The sequence below is a fragment of the Myiozetetes cayanensis genome, unplaced genomic scaffold, assembly GCF_022539395.1.
Source record: "Myiozetetes cayanensis isolate MyiCay16 unplaced genomic scaffold, myiCay2020 scf705, whole genome shotgun sequence".
In the NCBI taxonomy this organism is placed as follows: domain Eukaryota; kingdom Metazoa; phylum Chordata; class Aves; order Passeriformes; family Tyrannidae; genus Myiozetetes; species Myiozetetes cayanensis.
The window spans coordinates 4869-22606 of NW_026087971.1; the positions used below are offsets into that span (position 1 = coordinate 4869).

General features: G+C 63.5%; 1 protein-coding gene and 1 long non-coding RNA gene across 2 annotated transcripts; both read right to left on the reverse strand.

The window, feature by feature from the left end:
- Positions 1-876: 876 nt before the first annotated feature.
- On the reverse strand, positions 877-11344 carry LOC126652226 (liprin-alpha-3-like). Its single transcript, XM_050338897.1, has 3 exons — positions 11291-11344; positions 3078-3147; positions 877-1254 (listed from the first exon to the last, which is right to left on the reverse strand). Exon 3 carries the CDS (start codon positions 1234-1236, stop codon positions 976-978), a length of 261 nt encoding a protein of 86 aa, XP_050194854.1. The 5' UTR covers positions 1237-1254; positions 3078-3147; positions 11291-11344; the 3' UTR covers positions 877-975.
- A 1067-nt stretch (positions 11345-12411) lies between these two features.
- LOC126652227 (uncharacterized) lies at positions 12412-13409 on the reverse strand. Its single transcript, XR_007631907.1, has 3 exons — positions 13341-13409; positions 12557-12653; positions 12412-12454 (listed from the first exon to the last, which is right to left on the reverse strand). It is a non-coding gene; the product is annotated as an uncharacterized LOC126652227 (long non-coding RNA).
- Between the last annotated feature and the right edge of the window lie 4329 nt (positions 13410-17738).

A 17738-nucleotide genomic window follows, 5' to 3' on the forward strand; every position in this document is an offset into this window, starting at 1 on the left:
CTCCTCCCACCCCCAGTGCCACACCCACTTGCGGCAGGGCGCTGTTGAGCTGCCTCTGGAGCAGGTCCCTCTCGTGGGCCAGGTCCCTGAGCCTCAGGTGAGCCCCTCCCACCACACCTGCAGCCCCTTCCACCTCACCTGGAGTCACACCCACCCCACCTGGAGCCACACCCACCTGTGGGAGGGCGCTGTTGAGCTGCCTCTGGAGCAGGTCCTCTCGTGGGCCAGGTCCCTGAGCCTCAGGTGAGCCCCTCCCACCACACCTGCAGCCCTTCCACCTCACCTGGAGTCACACCCACCCCACCTGGAGCCACACCCACCTGTGGAGGGGCGCTGTTGAGCTGCCTCTGGAGCAGGTCCCTCTCGTGGGCCAGGTCCCTGAGCCTCAGGTGAGCCCCTCCCACCACACCTGCAGCCCCTTCCACCTCACCTGGAGTCACACCCACCCCACCTGGAGCCACACCCACCTGTGGGAGGGCGCTGTTGAGCTGCCTCTGGAGCAGGTCCCTCTCGTGGGCCAGGTCCCTGAGCCTCAGGTGAGCCCCTCCCACCACACCTGGAGCTCCTCCCACCCACCTGGAGCTCCTTACACCCACCTGGAACCACACCCACCCACCTGGAGCCACACCCACCTGCGGGAGGGCGCTGTTGAGCTGCCTCTGGAGCAGGTCCCGCTCGTGGGCCAGGTCCCTGAGCCTCAGGTGAGCCCCTCCCACCCCACCTGGAGCTCCTCCCACCCCACCTGGAGCTCCTCCCATCACACCTGGAGCTCCTTACACCCCACCTGGAGCTCCTCCCATCACACCTGGAGCTCCTTACACCCCACCTGGAGCTCCTCCCATCACACCTGGAGCCACACCCACACACCCACCTGCGGGAGGGCGCTGTTGAGCTGCCTCTGGAGCAGGTCCCTCTCGTGGGCCAGGTCCCTGAGCCTCAGGTGAGCCCCTCCCACCCCACCTGGAGCTCCTCCCATCACACCTGGGGCCACACCCACACACCCACCTGTGGGAGGGCGCTGTTGAGCTGCCTCTGGAGCAGGTCCCTCTCGTGGGCCAGGTCCCTGAGCCTCAGGTGCGCCGTCGCCAGCCCCTCCTGGGTGTCCCGCAGGGTCTCGAGGAGCCGCTCGCGCTCCCGCAGCATCTGCACCATCAGCTGCTCCAGCCCCGGCTCCTCCGCAGCCCCCGAGCCCCGCCGGGGGTCCTCGCTGATGGTGGGCAGCACCTCGCACATCATCCTGGGTTGGGGGCACACCTGGGCACACCTGGGCACACCTGGGCACACCTGGAGACACCTGGGCACACCTGGGCACACCTGGGACACCTGGGACACAGGATATGGGGTCAGAACCAGCCCTAAATTCCCCCCAGGGGTCCTCGCTGATGGTGGGCAGCACCTCGCACATCATCCTGGATTAGGGGTACACCTGGGCACACCTGGGCACACCTGGGCACACCTGGGACACAGGACAGGGGGTCAGCACCATCAGCCCTGGGGGTTTGGGGGTCCCTAATCACCCCCGGGGGTCCTCACTGATGGTGGGCAGCACCTCGCACATCATCCTGGATTGGGGTCACACCTGGGCACACCTGGGCACACCTGGAGACACCTGGGCACACCTGGAGACACCTGGGCACACCTGGGACACAGGACAGGGGGTCAGCATCAGGAGCTGATACAGCCCTGACCCCCCCGGGGGTCCTCGCTGATGGTGGGCAGCACCTCGCACATCATCCTGGATTGCACACCTGGGCACACCTGGGCACACCTGGGCACACCTGGGCACACCTGGGGCACACCTGGGCACACCTGGGACACCTGGGACACAGGACAGGGGGTCAGCATCAGGAGCTGATACAACCCTGACCCCGCCGGGGGTCCTCGCTGATGGTGGGCAGCACCTCGCACATCATCCTGGGGGGGGGTCACACCTGGGCACACCTGGGCACACCTGGGCACACCTGGGCACACCTGGGACACCGGATATCAGAATCAGTCCTAAATCCCCCCCGGGGGTCCTCGCTGATGGTGGGCAGCACCTCGCACATCATCCTGGGTTGGGGGCACACCTGGGCACACCTGGGCACACCTGGGCACACCTGGAGACACCTGGGCACACCTGGGCACACCTGGGCACACCTGGGCACACCTGGAGACACCTGGGCACACCTGGGCACACCTGGGCACACCTGGAGACACCTGGGCACACCTAGAGACACCTGGGACACAGGATATGGGGTCAGAACCAGTCCTAAATCCCCCCCGGGGGTCCTCGCTGATGGTGGGCAGCACCTCGCACATCATTCTGGGGAACACCTGGGCACACCTGGGCACACCTGGGGCACACCTGGGCACACCTGGGGCACAGGACAGGGGGTCAGCATCAGGAGCTGCTACAGCTCTGAGGGTTTGGAGATCCCTAATTCCCCCCTGGGGGGTCCTCGCTGATGGTGGGCAGCACCTCGCACATCATCCTGGGTTGGGGGCACACCTGGGCACACCTGGGCACACCTGGGCACACCTGGGCACACCTGGGACACAGGACAGGGGGTCAGCACCATCAGCCCTGGGGGTTTGGGGGTCCCTAATCACCCCGGGGGTCCTCGCTGATGGTGGGCAGCACCTCGCACATCATCCTGGGTTGGGGGCACACCTGGGCACACCTGGGCACACCTGGGCACACCTGGGACACAGGACAGGGTAAAGGGTCAGCACCAGCCCTGACCCCCCCGGGGGTCCTCGCTGATGGTGGGCAGCACCTCGCACATCATCCTGGATTCACCTGCCTGCACCTGGGCACACCTGGGCACACCTGGAGACACCTGGGCACACCTGGGACACAGGACAGGGGGTCAGCATCAGGAGCTGATACAACCCTGACCTCCCCGGGGGTCCTCGCTGATGGTGGGCAGCACCTCGCACATCATCTTGGGGGGTCACCTGGGCACACCTGGGCACACCTGGGCACACCTGGGCACACCTGGGACACAGGATAGGGGGTCAGAACCAGCCCTAAATCCCCCCCCGGGGGTCCTCGCTGATGGTGGGCAGCACCTTGCACATCATCCTGGATTCACCTGGGCACACCTGGGCACACCTGGGCACACCTGGAGACACCTGGGCACACCTGGGCACACCTGGGCACACCTGGGACACAGGACATGGGGTCAGAACCAGCCCTAAATCCCCCCCGGGGGTCCTCGCTGATGGTGGGCAGCACCTTGCACATCATCCTGGGGGGTCACCTGGGCACACCTGGGACACCTGGGCACACCTGGGCACACCTAGAGACACCTGGGACACAGGACAGGGGGTCAGCATCAGGAGCTGATCCAGCTCTGAGGGTTTGGAGATCCCTAATTCCCCCCTGGGGGTCCTCGCTGATGGTGGGCAGCACCTCGCACATCATCCTGGGGGTCACCTGGAACACACCTGGGCACACCTGGGCACACCTGAAGACACCTGGGTGGAACGGGAGATGGGGTTGGTACAGGGAACACCAGGAGATGCAGCAACCCTGACCCCCCCGGGGGTCCTCACTGATGGTGGGCAGCACCTCGCACATCATCTTGGATTCACCTGCCCGCACCTGGGCACACCTGGGCACACCTGGGCACACCTGGGGCACAGGACAGGGTACAGGATCAGAACCAGCCCTGACCCCGCCAGGGGTCCTCACTGATGGTGGGCAGCACCTCGCACATCATCCTGGGGGGTCACCTGCCCGCACCTGGGCACACCTGGGCACACCTGGGCACACCTGGAGACACCTGGGACACAGGACAGGGGGTCAGCATCAGGAGCTGATACAACCCTGACCCCCCCGGGGGTCCTTGCTGATGGTGGGCAGCACCTCGCACATCATTCTGCAGCACACCTGGGCACACCTGGGCACACCTGGGCACACCTGGGCACACCTGGAGACACCTGGGCACACCTGGGACACTGGGCACACCTGGGACACAGGATATGGGTCAGAACCAGCCCTAAATCCCCGGGGGTCCTCTGATGGTGGGCAGCACTGCACGATCATCCTGGATTGGGCACACCTGGGCACACCTGGAGACACCTGGGCACACCTGGGACACAGGACAGGGGGTCAGCACCAGCCCTGACCCCGCCAGGGGTCCTCACTGATGGTGGGCAGCACCTCGCACATCATCCTGGGGGGTCACCTGCCCGCACCTGGGCACACCTGGGCACACCTGGGCACACCTGGGACACCTGGGACACAGGACAGGGGTCAGCATCAGGAGCTGATACAGCCCTGACCCTGGGGTCCTTGCTGATGGTGGGCAGCACCTCGCACATCATTCTGCAGCACACCTGGGCACACCTGGGCACACCTGGGCACACCTGGGCACACCTGGAGACACCTGGGCACACCTGGGCACACCTGGGCACACCTGGGACACAGGATATGGGGTCAGAACCAGCCCTAAATCCACCCTGGGGGTCCTCGCTGATGGTGGGCAGCACCTCGCACGTCATCCTGGATTGGGGTCACACCTGGGCACACCTGGGCACACCTGGGCACACCTGGGCACACCTGGGCACACCTGGGGCACAGAACAGGGGGTCAGCACCATCAGCCCTGGGGGTTTGGGGGTCCCTAATCACCCCCGGTGTCCTCACTGATGGTGGGCAGCACCTCGCACATCATCCTGGAGGTGGGGGTCACACCTGGGCACACCTGGGCACACCTGGGCACACCTGGGCACACCTGGGACACAGGACATGGGGTCAGAACCAGCCCTAAATCCCCCCCGGGGGTCCTCGCTGATGGTGGGCAGCACCTCGCACATCATCCTGGGGGCACACCTGGGAACACCTGGGCACACCTGGGCACACCTGGAGACACCTGGGTGGGACAGGGTAAAGGGTCAGCACCAGCCCTGACCCCCGGGGGTCCTCGCTGATGGTGGGCAGCACCTCCCTCATCATCCTGGGGGGGGGTCACACCTGGGCACACCTGGGCACACCTGGGCACACCTGGGCACACCTGGGACACAGGACAGGGGTCAGCATCAGGAGCTGCTCCAGCCCTGACCCCCCCAGGGGTCCTCGCTGATGGTGGGCAGCACCTCACACATCATCCTGGATTCACCTGCCTGCACCTGGGCACACCTGGGCACACCTGGGACACAGGATATGGGGTCAGCATCAGCCCTAAATCCACCCTGGGGGTCCTCGCTGATGGTGGGCAGCACCTCGCACATCATCCTGGGGGGTCACCTGGGCACACCTGGGCACACCTGGGCACACCTGGGCACACCTGGGCACACCTGGGCACACCTGGGACACAGGACAGGGGGTCAGAACCAGCCCTAAATCCCCCCTGGGGTCCTCGCTGATGGTGGGCAGCACCTCGCACATCATCCTGGATTCACCTGCCTGCACCCCCCCCTTAGGGGGACGAGGGTGGGACTGGGGGACCAGGGATGGGATGGGGGGGTCACCAGTGGGATGTGGATGCCGGGGATGGGACAGGGGGGCCAGGGATGAGGGGGTCACCAGTGGGATGGGGATGCCAAGGGTGGGACTGGGGGGGCCGGGGATGGGATGGGGGTGGTCTCGGGTGGGATGGGGATGCCAGAGGTGGGATTAGGGGGCCGAGGGTGGAATGAGGGGGCTGGGGATGGGATGAGGGGGTCACCAGTGGGATGAGGATGCCAGGGATGAGATGGGGGTCACCAGTGGGATGGGGATGCCAGGGATGAGATGGGGGTCACCAGTGGGATGGGGATGCCAGGAGTGGGATTAGGGGCCGAAGGTGGGATGAGGGGGCCAAAGGTGGGATAGGGGTCACCAGTCGGATGTGGATGCCAAGAGTGGGATGAGGGGGCCGGGGATGGGATGGGGGTCGCGGGTGGGATGGGGATGCTGAGGGTGGGATGGGGGTTCACGGGTGAGATCAGGGGGTCAGGGGTGGGATAGGGGATGCCAAGGGTGGGATTGGGGGACTGGGGATGGGATGGGGGTTCACCAGTGGGATGGGAATGCCAGAGGTGGGATGGGGGTCATGGGTGAGATGAGGGGGTCACAGGTGGGATGAGGGGGTCGTGGATGGGATGGAGGGGTCCGGGGATGGGATGGGAATGCCGAGGGGCAGTGGGATGTGGATACCAAGGGTGGGATGAGGGGCCAGGGATGGGATGAGGGGTCAGGGTGGGATGAGGATGCCAGGGTGGGATTGGGGGTTGCAGATGAGATGGGGGATCAGCAGTGGGATGTGGATGCCGAGGGTGGGATTGGGGGCCGGGGATGGGATGGGGGGTCGTGGGTGGGATGGGGATGCTGAGGGTGGGATGGGGTTCACGGGTGAGATCAGGGGTCAGGGGTGGATGGGGATGCCAAGGGTGGGATTGGGGGCCGGGGATGGGATGGGGTTCACCAGTGGGATGGGAATGCCAGAGGTGGGATGGGGGTCACGGGTGGGATCAGGGGTCACGGGTGGGTTGAGGGGGTCGTGGATGGGATGGAGGGGTCCGGGGTGGGATGGGAATGCCGAGGGGCAGTGGGATGTGGATACCAAGGGTGGGATGGGGGGTCACAGGTGAGATCAGGGGGTCAGGGGTGGGATGGGGATGCCGAGGTGGGATTGGGGGTCGTGGATGAGATGGGGGTCACCAGTGGGATGTGGATGCTGGGGATGGGATGGGATGGGGATGCCGGGAGTGGGATGAGGGGGCCAAGGGTAGGATGAGGGGGTCATGAATGGGACGAGGGGGCCAGGGATGGGATGGGATGGGGAGGTCACCAGTGGGGTGAGGATGCCACGGGTGGGATGAGGATGCTGAGGGTGGGATGGGGGGTTGCGGTGGGACAGGGGGTCGGGGGATGGGATGGGGGTCACGGGTGGGATGGGGATGCTGAGGGTGGGATAGGGGGTCAGGGGTGGATGAGGGGGTCAGGGGTGGGATGGGGATGCCGAGGGTGCGATTGGGGGACCGGGGATGGGATGAGGGGGCACCAGTGGGGTGAGGATGCCGGGATGGGATTGGGGGTCCGGGGATGAGATGAGGATGCCAGGGATGAGATAGGGGGGTCACCAGTGGGATGGGGATGCCGGGAGTGGGATTAGGGGGCTGAAGGTGGGATGAGGGGATGGGGGTGGATGAGGGGGTCACCAGTGGGGTGAGGATGCCAGGGGTGGGATGAGGATGCTGAGGGTGGGATTGAGGGTCGTGGATGGGATAAGGGGCTGTGGATGGGATGGGGATGCCAGGGGTGGGATGAGGGGGCTGAGGGTGGGATGAGGGGGTCATGAATGGGATGAGGGGGTCATGAATGGGATGAGGGGGCTCGGGATGGGATGAGGATGCCAAGGGTGAGATGAGGGGCTGAAGGTGGGATGAGGGGTTGGGGATGGGATGAGGGGGTCACCAGTGGATGGGGATGCCAAGGGTGGGATGAGGGGGTCACGGGTGGGATGAGGAGGCCGAGGGTGGGATTGGGGGTCAGGGGGTGGGATGAGGGGGCCGGGGGTGGGATGGGATGCTGAGGGTGGGATTGGGGGCCGAGGGTGGGATGAGGGGGCCATGAATGGGATGAGGGGGCCAGGGATGAGATGAGGGGGTCACAGGTGGGATGGGGATGCCGAGGGTGGGATTGGAGGGGCTGGGGATGAGATGAGGGGGTCACCAGTGGGATGAGGATGCCAAGGGTGGGACTGGGGGCCAGGGATGGGATGGGGGGTCGCAGGCGGGATGGGGATGCCGAGGGTGGGATGAGGGAGATGACGAATGGGATCAGGGGTCAGCGGGTGGGATGGGGATGCTGAGGGTGGGATTGAGAGGCCTGGGGATGGGATGAGGGGTTCACCAGCGGGATGGGGATGCCAGAGGGTGGGATTGGGGGTCACGGTGGGATCGGGGGGTCACGGGTGGGTTGAGGGGGTCGTGGATGGGATGGAGGGGTCTGGGATGGATGAATGGAGGGTGGATCAGGGGCCAGATGGATGGGGCACCAGTGGGATGTGGATGCCGAGAGTGGGATTGGGGGACCGGGATGAGATCAGGGGGTCTAGGGTGGGATGGGGATGCCAGGGTGGGATTGGGGGTCGTGGATGGGATGGGGGTCACCAGTGGGATGGGGATGCCGGGGATGGGATTGGGGATGCCGGGGATGGGATGGGGGCCAAGGGTAGGATGAGGGGGCCATGAATGGGACAGGGGGCCAGGGATGGGATGGGATGGGAGGTCACCAGCGGGGATGAGGATGCCACGAGGTGGGATGAGGATGCTGAGGGTGGGATGGGGGGTGCGGTGCGGGTGGGACCAGGGGGGTCTGAGGGGATGGGATGGGGATGTGAGGGTGGGATGGGGATGCTGAGGGATGGGATGAGGGGGTCAGGGGTGGGATGAGGAGGTCGATGGGGGTGGGATCAGGGGATGAGGTGCCGATGGTGCGATTGGGGGACCGGGGATGGGATGAGAGGGGTCACCAGTGGGATGGGGATGCCGAGGGTGGGATTGGGGGTCAGGGATGAGATGAGGATGCCAGGGATGGATAGGGGGTCACCAGTGGGATGGGATGCCGGGGATGGGAGTGGGGATGCTGAGGGTGGGATGAGGGGACTGAGGGTGGGATGAGGGGGTCATCAAGTGGGGTGAGGATGCCAGGGGTGGGATGAGGATGCTGAGGGTGGGATTGGAGGGTCGTGGATGGGATAGGGGCTGTGGATGGGATGGGGATGCCAGGGGTGGGATGAGGGGGCTGAGGGTGGGATAGGGGGTCATGAATGGACGAGGGGGTCATGAATGGGATGTGAGAGGCCGGGATGGGATGAGGGATGCCAAGGGTGGGATGGGGAGCTGAAGGTGGGATGAGGGGGTTGGGGATGGGATGAGGGGTCACCAGTGGGATGGGGATGCCAAGGAGTGGGATGAGGGGGTCACGGGTGGGATGAGGAGGCCGAGGGTGGGATTGGGGGTCGGGGGTGGGATGAGGGGCCGGGGGTGGGATGGGGATGCTGAGGGTGGGATTGGGGGGGCCGAGGGTGGGATGAGGGGTCATGGATGGGATGAGGGGCCAGGGGATGAGATGAGGGGGTCACAGGTGGGATGGGGATGCCGAGGGTGGGATTGGAGGAGGCTGGGGATGAGATGAGGGGTCACCAGTGGGATGAGGATGCCAAGGGTGGGACTGGGGGGCCAGGGATGGGATGGGGGTCACAGGCGGGGTGAGGATGCCAAGGGTGGGATGAGGGAGATGAGAATGGGATGGGGGGTCACCAGTGGGATGGGGATGCTGAGGGTGGGATGAGAGGCCTGGGGATGGGATGAGGGGGTCACCAGCGGGGTGAGGATGCTGAGGGTGGGATTGGGGGGTCACGGGTGGGATGGGGGTCACAGGTGGGTTGAGGGGGTCGTGGATGGAACGGAGGGGTCTGGGAATGGGATGGGAATGCCGAGGGTGGGATCAGGGGCCAGGGATGGGATGGGGGTCACCAGTGGGATGTGGATGCCGGGAGTGGGATTGGGGGACCGGGGATGGGATGGGGGTGGTCTCAGGTGGGATGGGGATGCCAGAGGTGGGATGGGGGTCACGGGTGGGATCAGGGGTCAGGGTGGGATGGGGATGCCAAGGGGTGGGATTGGGGGACTGGGGATGGGATGGGGGGTTCACCAGTGGGATGGGAATGCCAGAGGGTGGGATGGGGGTCACCAGTGGGATGGGAATGCCAGAGGTGGGATGGGGGTCACCAGTGGGATGTGGATGCCAAGGGTGGGATGAAGGGGTCAAGGGTGGGATCAGGGGTTCAGGGGTGGGATGTGGATGCCAGAGGTGGGATTGGAGGGACCGGGGATGGGATGAGGGGGTCACAGGTAGGATGAGGATGCCGGGGATGAGATGGGGGGTCACCAGTGGGATGAGGATCCCGATGGTGGGATTGGGAGGTCGCGGATGGGATGGGGGGTCACCAGTGGGATGGGGATGCCGAGGGTGGGACTGGGGGGCTGGGGATGGGATGGGGGTCACCAGTGGGATGGAGATGCTGGGGATGGGATGGGGATGCCGGGAGTGGGATTAGGGGGCCGAGGGTGGGATGAGGGGGTCAAGGGTGGGATCAGGGGGTCAGGGTGGGATGTGGATGCTGAGGATGGGATGAGGTGGTCGTGGATGAGATGGGGATACCAAGGGTGGGATGAGGATGCCGAGGGTGGGATGAGGGGGCCGGGGATGAAATTGGGGGTCTCGTGAATGGGACGAGGGGGTCGGGGATGGGATGTGGATGCCGAGGGTGGGATGGGGATGCTGGGAGTGGGATGGGGATGCCAAGGGTGGGATGGGGGCCAGGGTGGGATTGAGGGGGTCACAGGTGGGTTTGGGGGTCAGGGGTGGGATGTGGATGTCGAGGATGGGATGAGGGGCCGAGGTGAGATGAGGGGCCGGGGATGAGATTGGGGGCTCGTGGAATGGGACGAGGGGGCCGGGAGTGGGATGGGGATGCCGAGGGTGGGATTGGGGGGGGTCTCAGATGGGATGAGGATGCCAAGGGTGGGATGAAGGGGTCAAGGGTGGGATCAGGGGGTCAGAGGTGGGATGTGGATGCCGAGGATGGGATGGGGATGCTGGGGATGGGATGGAGGGGTCACCAGTGGGATGAGGATGCCGGGGGTGAGATGTGGATGCCGAGGGTGGGATGAGGGGGCCGGGGATGAGATTGGGGGGCTCGTGAATGGGATGAAGATGCCGGGGATGGGACGAGGATGCCGAGGATGAGATGGGGATGCCGGGGATAGGATGGGGATGGGATTAGGGGGGTGATGGATGAGATGGGGATAACGAAGGTGGGATGTGGATGCCAGGGATGGAATGAGGATCCCGATGTTGGGAAGGGGATGCCGAGAGTGGGACGAGGATGCCGTGGATGGGACGAGGATGCCGAGGATGAGGATGAGGATGCCGTGGATGAGGATGAGGATGCCGTGGATGGGATGAGGATGCCGTGGATGAGGATGCCGTGGATGAGGATGAGGATGCCGTGGATGGGATGAGGATGCCGTGGATGAGGATGAGGATGCCGTGGATGAGGATGAGGATGCCGTGGATGGGATGAGGATGCCGTGGATGAGGATGAGGATGCCGTGGATGGGATGAGGATGCCGTGGATGGGATGAGGATGCCGTGGATGGGATGAGGATGCCGTGGATGAGGATGAGGATGCCGTGGATGAGGATGAGGATGCCGTGGATGAGGATGAGGATGCCGTGGATGTGGCCGGGGGAAGATGATGTCGCGGGTAGGGGGCTCGGGGTGGGGTGGGCTCGGGCCCTGTTCCTACCTGTGCTCCGAGCGGCGCTGCGGCAGCTCCGGCGGAGGAGGCGGCCCGGCGGGGAGGGGGCCCCGCTGCCGATGGGGCGATGATGGGGGTGGGGTGTTGTGGGGGTCGTATCTGTCGCCCCCGCACCTGTTGAGACCCCCACGGCGCCCCGGGCCCGCCCGAGCCCCGCGGTCGCCGCCTCGGCCCCCTCCCCTCCCCACCAAAGTATCGACACCTCCCCCTCCCCCGCTTCTTCCTCCAAAAAAACGGCGCGGGCCCTTTAAGAGCGGCGTTGATTGACAGCCCGGTCGACCAATGGGAGCGCGCGAGAGCCCGGCCGAGCTCAAGCCCCGCCCCCGCGCCGGGTGGGAGGAGGGGCAGGGCCGAGGAAAGAGGAGCCAATGGGAAGCGGCGGGGGCGGGGCCAAGGTGGGGTGATGTCATCGGGCAGGGGCGGGGTCGGCGGCGCATGCGCGTCGCCATGGTGACGCCCATCCCTCCTCCCCGGTTGCCATGGAGATGAAGGACCATCCCCATCCTCGAGCGTTGCCGTGGAAACGGCTCCCCCCCATCTGTCTGCCATCATCATCATCATCATCATCATCATCATCATCATCAGGGTCGCCATGGAACCGCCCCCAGAGTTGCCATGGAAACCACAGCGTGGGGGGATGGGTGGAGGGGATCCCCCTGGAGATGGAACATCCCCCAGCCAACCCTGTTACCATGGAAACGGGATTCCCATCCATCTCCCTGGTTACCATGGAGATGGACCACCCCCACCCAACCCTGTTGCCATGGAAACAGGATTGTCCCCATCACCCCCTTGGGGTTGCCATGGAGATGGATCAGCCCCTCCCCCCCATCCACCTGTTATTTGTTGGCCATACGGCAGCCCCCTCCCCCAATTCCACATCTCCATGGAAATCAATCCTTTCCACTCATGTTGCCATGGAAACGGGATAACACACCCCACCCTGGTTACCATGGAAACGGGATAACACACCCCACCCTGGTTACCATGGAAACGGGATAACACACACCCTCCTGGTTACCATGGAGATGGGATAACCCACACCCTCCTGGTTACCATGGAAACGGGATAACCCACACCCCCCTGGTTACCATGGAGATGGGATAAGCCACACCCTCCTGGTTGCCATGGAGATGGGATAACCCACACCTCCTGGTTACCATGGAAACGGGATAACACACCCCCCTGGTTACCATGGAGATGGGATAACCCACACCCTCCTGGTTACCATGGAAACGGGATAACCCACCCCACCCTGGTTACCATGGAGATGGGATAACCCACACCCCCCTGGTTACCATGGAAACGGAGCCTTCCCAACCCTGTTCCCATGGAAATGGACCCTTCCCACCTGTTGCTGTTGCCATGGAAACGGGATTCCCATCCACCTCCCTGGTTACCATGGAGATGGACAACCCCCCCATCCAACCCTGTTGCCATGGAAACGGGATCATCCCCACCACCCCCTGGGGTTGCCATGGAGATGGATCACACAACCCCCCATCCACCTGTTGTTGTTGCCATGGAAACGGCCCCTCCCCTCCCCATTCCACGTCTCCATGGAAACCGATCCTTTCCCACCCATGTTGCCATGGAAACGGGATAACACACCCCCCTGGTTACCATGGAGATGGGATAACCCACACCACCCTGGTTACCATGGAAACGGGATAACACACCCCACCCTGGTTACCATGGAGATGGGATAACCCACACCCTCCTGGTTACCATGGAGATGGGATAACCCACACCCCCTGGTTACCATGGAAACGGAGCCTTCCCAACCCTGTTCCCATGGAAATGGACCATTCTTACCTTTGTTGCCATGGAAACGGGAGTCCCATCCATCTCTCTGGTTACCATGGAGATGGACAACCCCCATCCAACCCTGTTGCCATGGAAACAGGATTCCCATCCACCTCCCTGGTTACCATGGGGATAAACCACCCCCATCCAACCCTGTTGCCATGGAAACAGGATCCCCCTCCCTCCCCCATCCTGGTGCTGCCATGGAAACGGGATCATCCCCACCATCCACCTGTTGTTGTTGCCATGGAAACGGGATTCCCATCCACCTCCCTGGTTACCATGGGGATGGACCACCCCCATCCAAACCTGTTGCCATGGAAACGGGATCATCCCCATCACCCCCCTGGGGTTGCCATGGAGATGGATCAGCCCCTCCCCCCCCAATCCACCTGTTGTTGTTGCCATGGAAACGGCCCCTCCCCCTCGGTTGCCATGGAGACAGAGCCCGCCCCTCCCCATCACCATGGAAACCACAAAACCCCCAAATCCCCTCAAATCCCACAATCCCCAAAACTCTGCCCCCAAAGACGCCCCAGACCCCTCCCCAGGTCACGTGATCCCCCCCAGGTGACAGAGGTGACACAGGTGATGCTCGTGGGCCACGCCCACCTTTAAATAGGAGCCAATAAATACTGTACAATAAATTACCCGAATTTACACCGGGGGTCCTGGGGGTCCCAGAGAGTTTTGGGGGTCCCAGGGGGTTTTGGGGGTCCTGGGGGGTCTTAGGGGGTCCTGAAGGGTCCCAGGGGATTTTGGGGAATCCTGGGGGTCCCAGGGGTTTGGGGGTCCTGGGGGTGTCCCATGTGGTCCTGGGGGTCCCAGGGGGTTTGAGGGGTCCTGGGGGTCCTAGTGGGGTTTTGAGGGGGCCTGGGGCCAGGTGGTCCTGGGGTCCCACAGGGAGGTTCTGGGGGTCCTGGGGGGTCCCAGGGGGTTTTGGGGGTCCTGGGGTGTCCTGGTGGTCTGGGGTCCCAGGAGGGGTTGAGGTGTACTGGGGGTCCCAGAGGAGGTTTGGGAATTCTGGGGGGTCCCAGGGGTTTTGGGGGATCCTGGAGATGTCCTGGGGGTCCTGGGGGTTCCTAGGGGGGTTCTGGGGGATCCTGGGGGCTCCCAGGGGAGTTTTGGGGGTCCTGGAGATGTCCTTGGTGGTCCTGGGGGATGCCGGGGAGCTGAGGTGTCCTGGGGGTCCCAGGGAGGTTTGGGGGGGTCTGGGGGTCTCAGGTGGGTCCTGGGGGCTCCCAGGGGGTTTTAGGGGTCCCTGGGGAGTGCTGGGGGTCCCAAATGGTCCCAGGGGTGTCCCAGGGGGGGTTCTGGGGGATCCTGGGTGGTCCAAGAGCTGTCCCAGGGGCTCCCAGGGGGTTTTGAGGGGTCCTGGAGGGTCCCAGAGGGGTTTTGGGGGTCCTGGGGGTGTCCTGGTGGTCCTGGGGGTTCCAGGGGGTTTGAGGGGTCCTGGGTGGTCCTGAGGGGTCCCAGGGGAGTTTTGGGGAGTTCTGGGGGTCCTGGGGGTCCCAGGAGGAGTTTGAGGTGTCCTGGGGTCCCACAGGGGGTCCTGGGGATTCCTGGGGGTCCCAGGGAGGGTTTGGGGATCCTGGGTGGTCCCAGGAGGTTTTGAGGTGTCCTGGGGGTCCCAGGGGATTTTGGGGGTCCTGGGGGTCCCAGAGGGGCTTTAGGGGATCCGGGGGTCCAGTGGGAATTTTGGGGGTCCTGGGGATGTCCTGGGTGGTCCTGGGGGTCCCAGGGGATTCTGGGGGTCCTGGGGTCCTGGGGTCCCAGAGGCTCCCAGGGGGATTCTGGGGGGTCCTGGGGGTCCCAGGGGGTTTTGAGGTGTCCTGGGGTCCCAGGGGGTTTTGGGGATCCTGGGGGTCCCAGGGGGTTTGGGGGATCCTGGGGGTTCCCAGAGGGGCTTTGGGGGATCCTGGGGGTCCAGTGGGAGTTTTGGGGGTCCTGGGGATGTCCTGGGTGGTCCTGGGGGTCCCAGGGGCTCCCAGGGGGTTCTGGGGGTCGTGGGGGGTCCCAGGAGGAGTTTGAGGTGTCCTGGGGGTCCCACAGGGAGGTTTTGGGGGGTCCTGGGGGTCCCAGAGGAGTTTTGGGGTATCCTGGGGGTCCAGGAAAGGTTTGAGGGGTCCTGGGCAGTCCCAGGGAGATTTTGGGGGTCCTGGGGGTCCCAGGGGGTTTGGGGAGTCCCAGGGGGTGTTTTGAGGTGTCCTGGGGGGTCCCAGGGGAGTTTTGGGGGTCCTGGGGATCCCAGGGGCTTTGGAGGGTCCTGGGGGTCCCAGGGAGATTTTAGGGGGTCCTGGGGGGTCCCAGGGGGTTTGGGGAGTCCCAGGGGGTGTTTTGAGGTGTCCTGGGGGTCCCGGGGTTTCAGCCCCTCGATTCCAGTGACCTGTGGGGTGAGAATTGGGGAGGAGGGTCAGTGGGTTTGGGGATTTGGGGGAATTTGGGGGATTTGGGGGGAATTTGGGGGAATTTGGGGGTTTGGGGTGATTTGGGGGATTTTGGGGGTTTGGGGGGATTTGAGGGGATTTGGGGGAATTTGGGGGTTTGGGGGTGATTTGGGGGATTTTGGGGGATTTAGGGGATTTTGGGGGAATTTGGGGGTTTTAGGGTGATTTTGGGGATTTTGGGGGGATTTGGGGGGATTTTGGGGGGATTTTGGGGAATTTGAGGGGTTTGGGGTGATTTTGGTGGATTTTGAGGGGATTTGGGGGTGATTTTGGGGATTCTGGGGTATTTTGGGGAGTTGGGGAAGGGTGGGGGTGCAGGTTTGGGGTGACATTTGGGGGGTGGTGAAGAATTTGGGGTTCAGGACTTTGGCGGGGGGTCAAGATTTTGGGATCTCAGGGGTTTGGGATCTCAGGGGTTTGGGATGTGAAAGTTTTGGGGTCTCAGGGATTTTGGGATCTCAGGGGTTTGGGGTCTCAGGATTTTGGGGTCTCAGGGATTTGGGGACAGAGAGATTTTTGGGACTCAGGGATTTGGGATGTCGGGGATTTGGGATCTCAGGGGTTTGGGGCCTCAGGATTTTGGGATCTCAAGGATTTTGGGGCTCAGGGGTTTGGGATCTCAGGGGTTTGGGATGTGAAAGTTTTGGGGTCTCAGGGATTTGGGGGTCTCAGGGATTTGGGGACAGGGAGATCTTTGGGATCTCAGGGATTTGGGATCCCAGGATTTTGGGGTCTCAGGGATTTGGGGACAGGGAGATCTTTGGGATCTCAGGGATTTCAGGACTCAGGGATTTTGGGGTGTCAGGATTTGGGGTCTCACGAGTAGCTGTGGTGCTGGCACCGCCGGGTTTGGGACGGGGATTGTGGAGTCTCAGGGATTTTTGGAGTTCAGAGATTTTGGGAACAGGGAGATCTTTGGGACTCAGGGATTTTGGGACATGGGGATTTCAGGACTCAGGGATTTGGGGTTCAGGGATTTGGGGGTGCCAGGGTTTTGGGGTCTCACGAGTAGCTGTGGTGCTGGCGCCACCGGGTTTGGGATGGGGATTTTGGGATCTCAGGGATTTGGGAACAGGGAGATCTTTGGGACTCAGGGATTTGGGATCTCAGGGATTTGGGATCTCAGGGATTTGGGGTGTGAGGTTTTGGGGTCTCACGAGTAGCTGTGGTGCTGCCAGAGCCGGGTTTGGGACTGGGATTTTGGGTCTCAGGGATTTTGGGACATGGGGATTTCAGGACTCAGGGATTTCAGGACTCAGGGATTTGGGATCTGAGGGGTTTGGGGGTGTCAGGGTTTTGGGGTCTCACGAGTAGCTGTGGTGCTGGCACCGCCGGGTTTGGGATGGGGATTTTGGGATCTCAGGGATTTTGTGATCTCAGGGATTTTGGGGCTCAGGGATTTTGGGACATGGGGATTTCAGGGCTCAGGGATTTGGGGGTGCCAGGGATTTGGGGTCTCACGAGTAGCTGTGGTGCTGCCAGAGCCGGGTTTGGGATGGGGATTTTGGGATCTCAGGGATTTTGGGACAGGGAGATCTTTGGGACACAGGGATTTTGGGACATGGGGATTTCAGGACTCAGGGATTTGGGATCTGAGGGGTTTGGGGTGCCAGGGATTTGGGGTCTCACGAGTAGCTGTGGTGCTGCCAGAGCCGGGTTTGGGACGGGGATTTTGGGATCTCAGGGATTTTGGGATCTCAGGGATTTTGGGATGTCAGGGATTTTGGGACATGGGGATTTCAGGACACAGGGATTTCAGGGCTCAGGGTGTTTGGGGCTCAGGGATTTGGGGGTGTGAGGTTTTGGGGTCTCACGAGTAGCTGTGGTGCTGGCGCCGCCGGGTTTGGGACGGGGATTTTGGGATCTCAGGGATTTTGGGATCTCAGGGATTTCGGAACAGGGAGATCTTTGGGACTCGGGGATTTTGGGATGTGGGGATTTCAGGAGTCAGGGATTTTGGGGGACAGGTTTTTGGGATCTCAGGATTTGGGGTCTCACGAGTAGCTGTGGTGCTGGCGCCGCCGGTTTGGGATGGGGATTTTGGGATCTCAGGGATTTGGGAACAGGGAGATCTTTGGGACGTGGGGATTTCAAGACTCAGGGATTTTGGGGGACAGGCTTTTGGGATCTCAGGATTTGGGGTCTCACGAGTAGCTGTGGTGCTGGCGCCGCCGGGCCGTGCG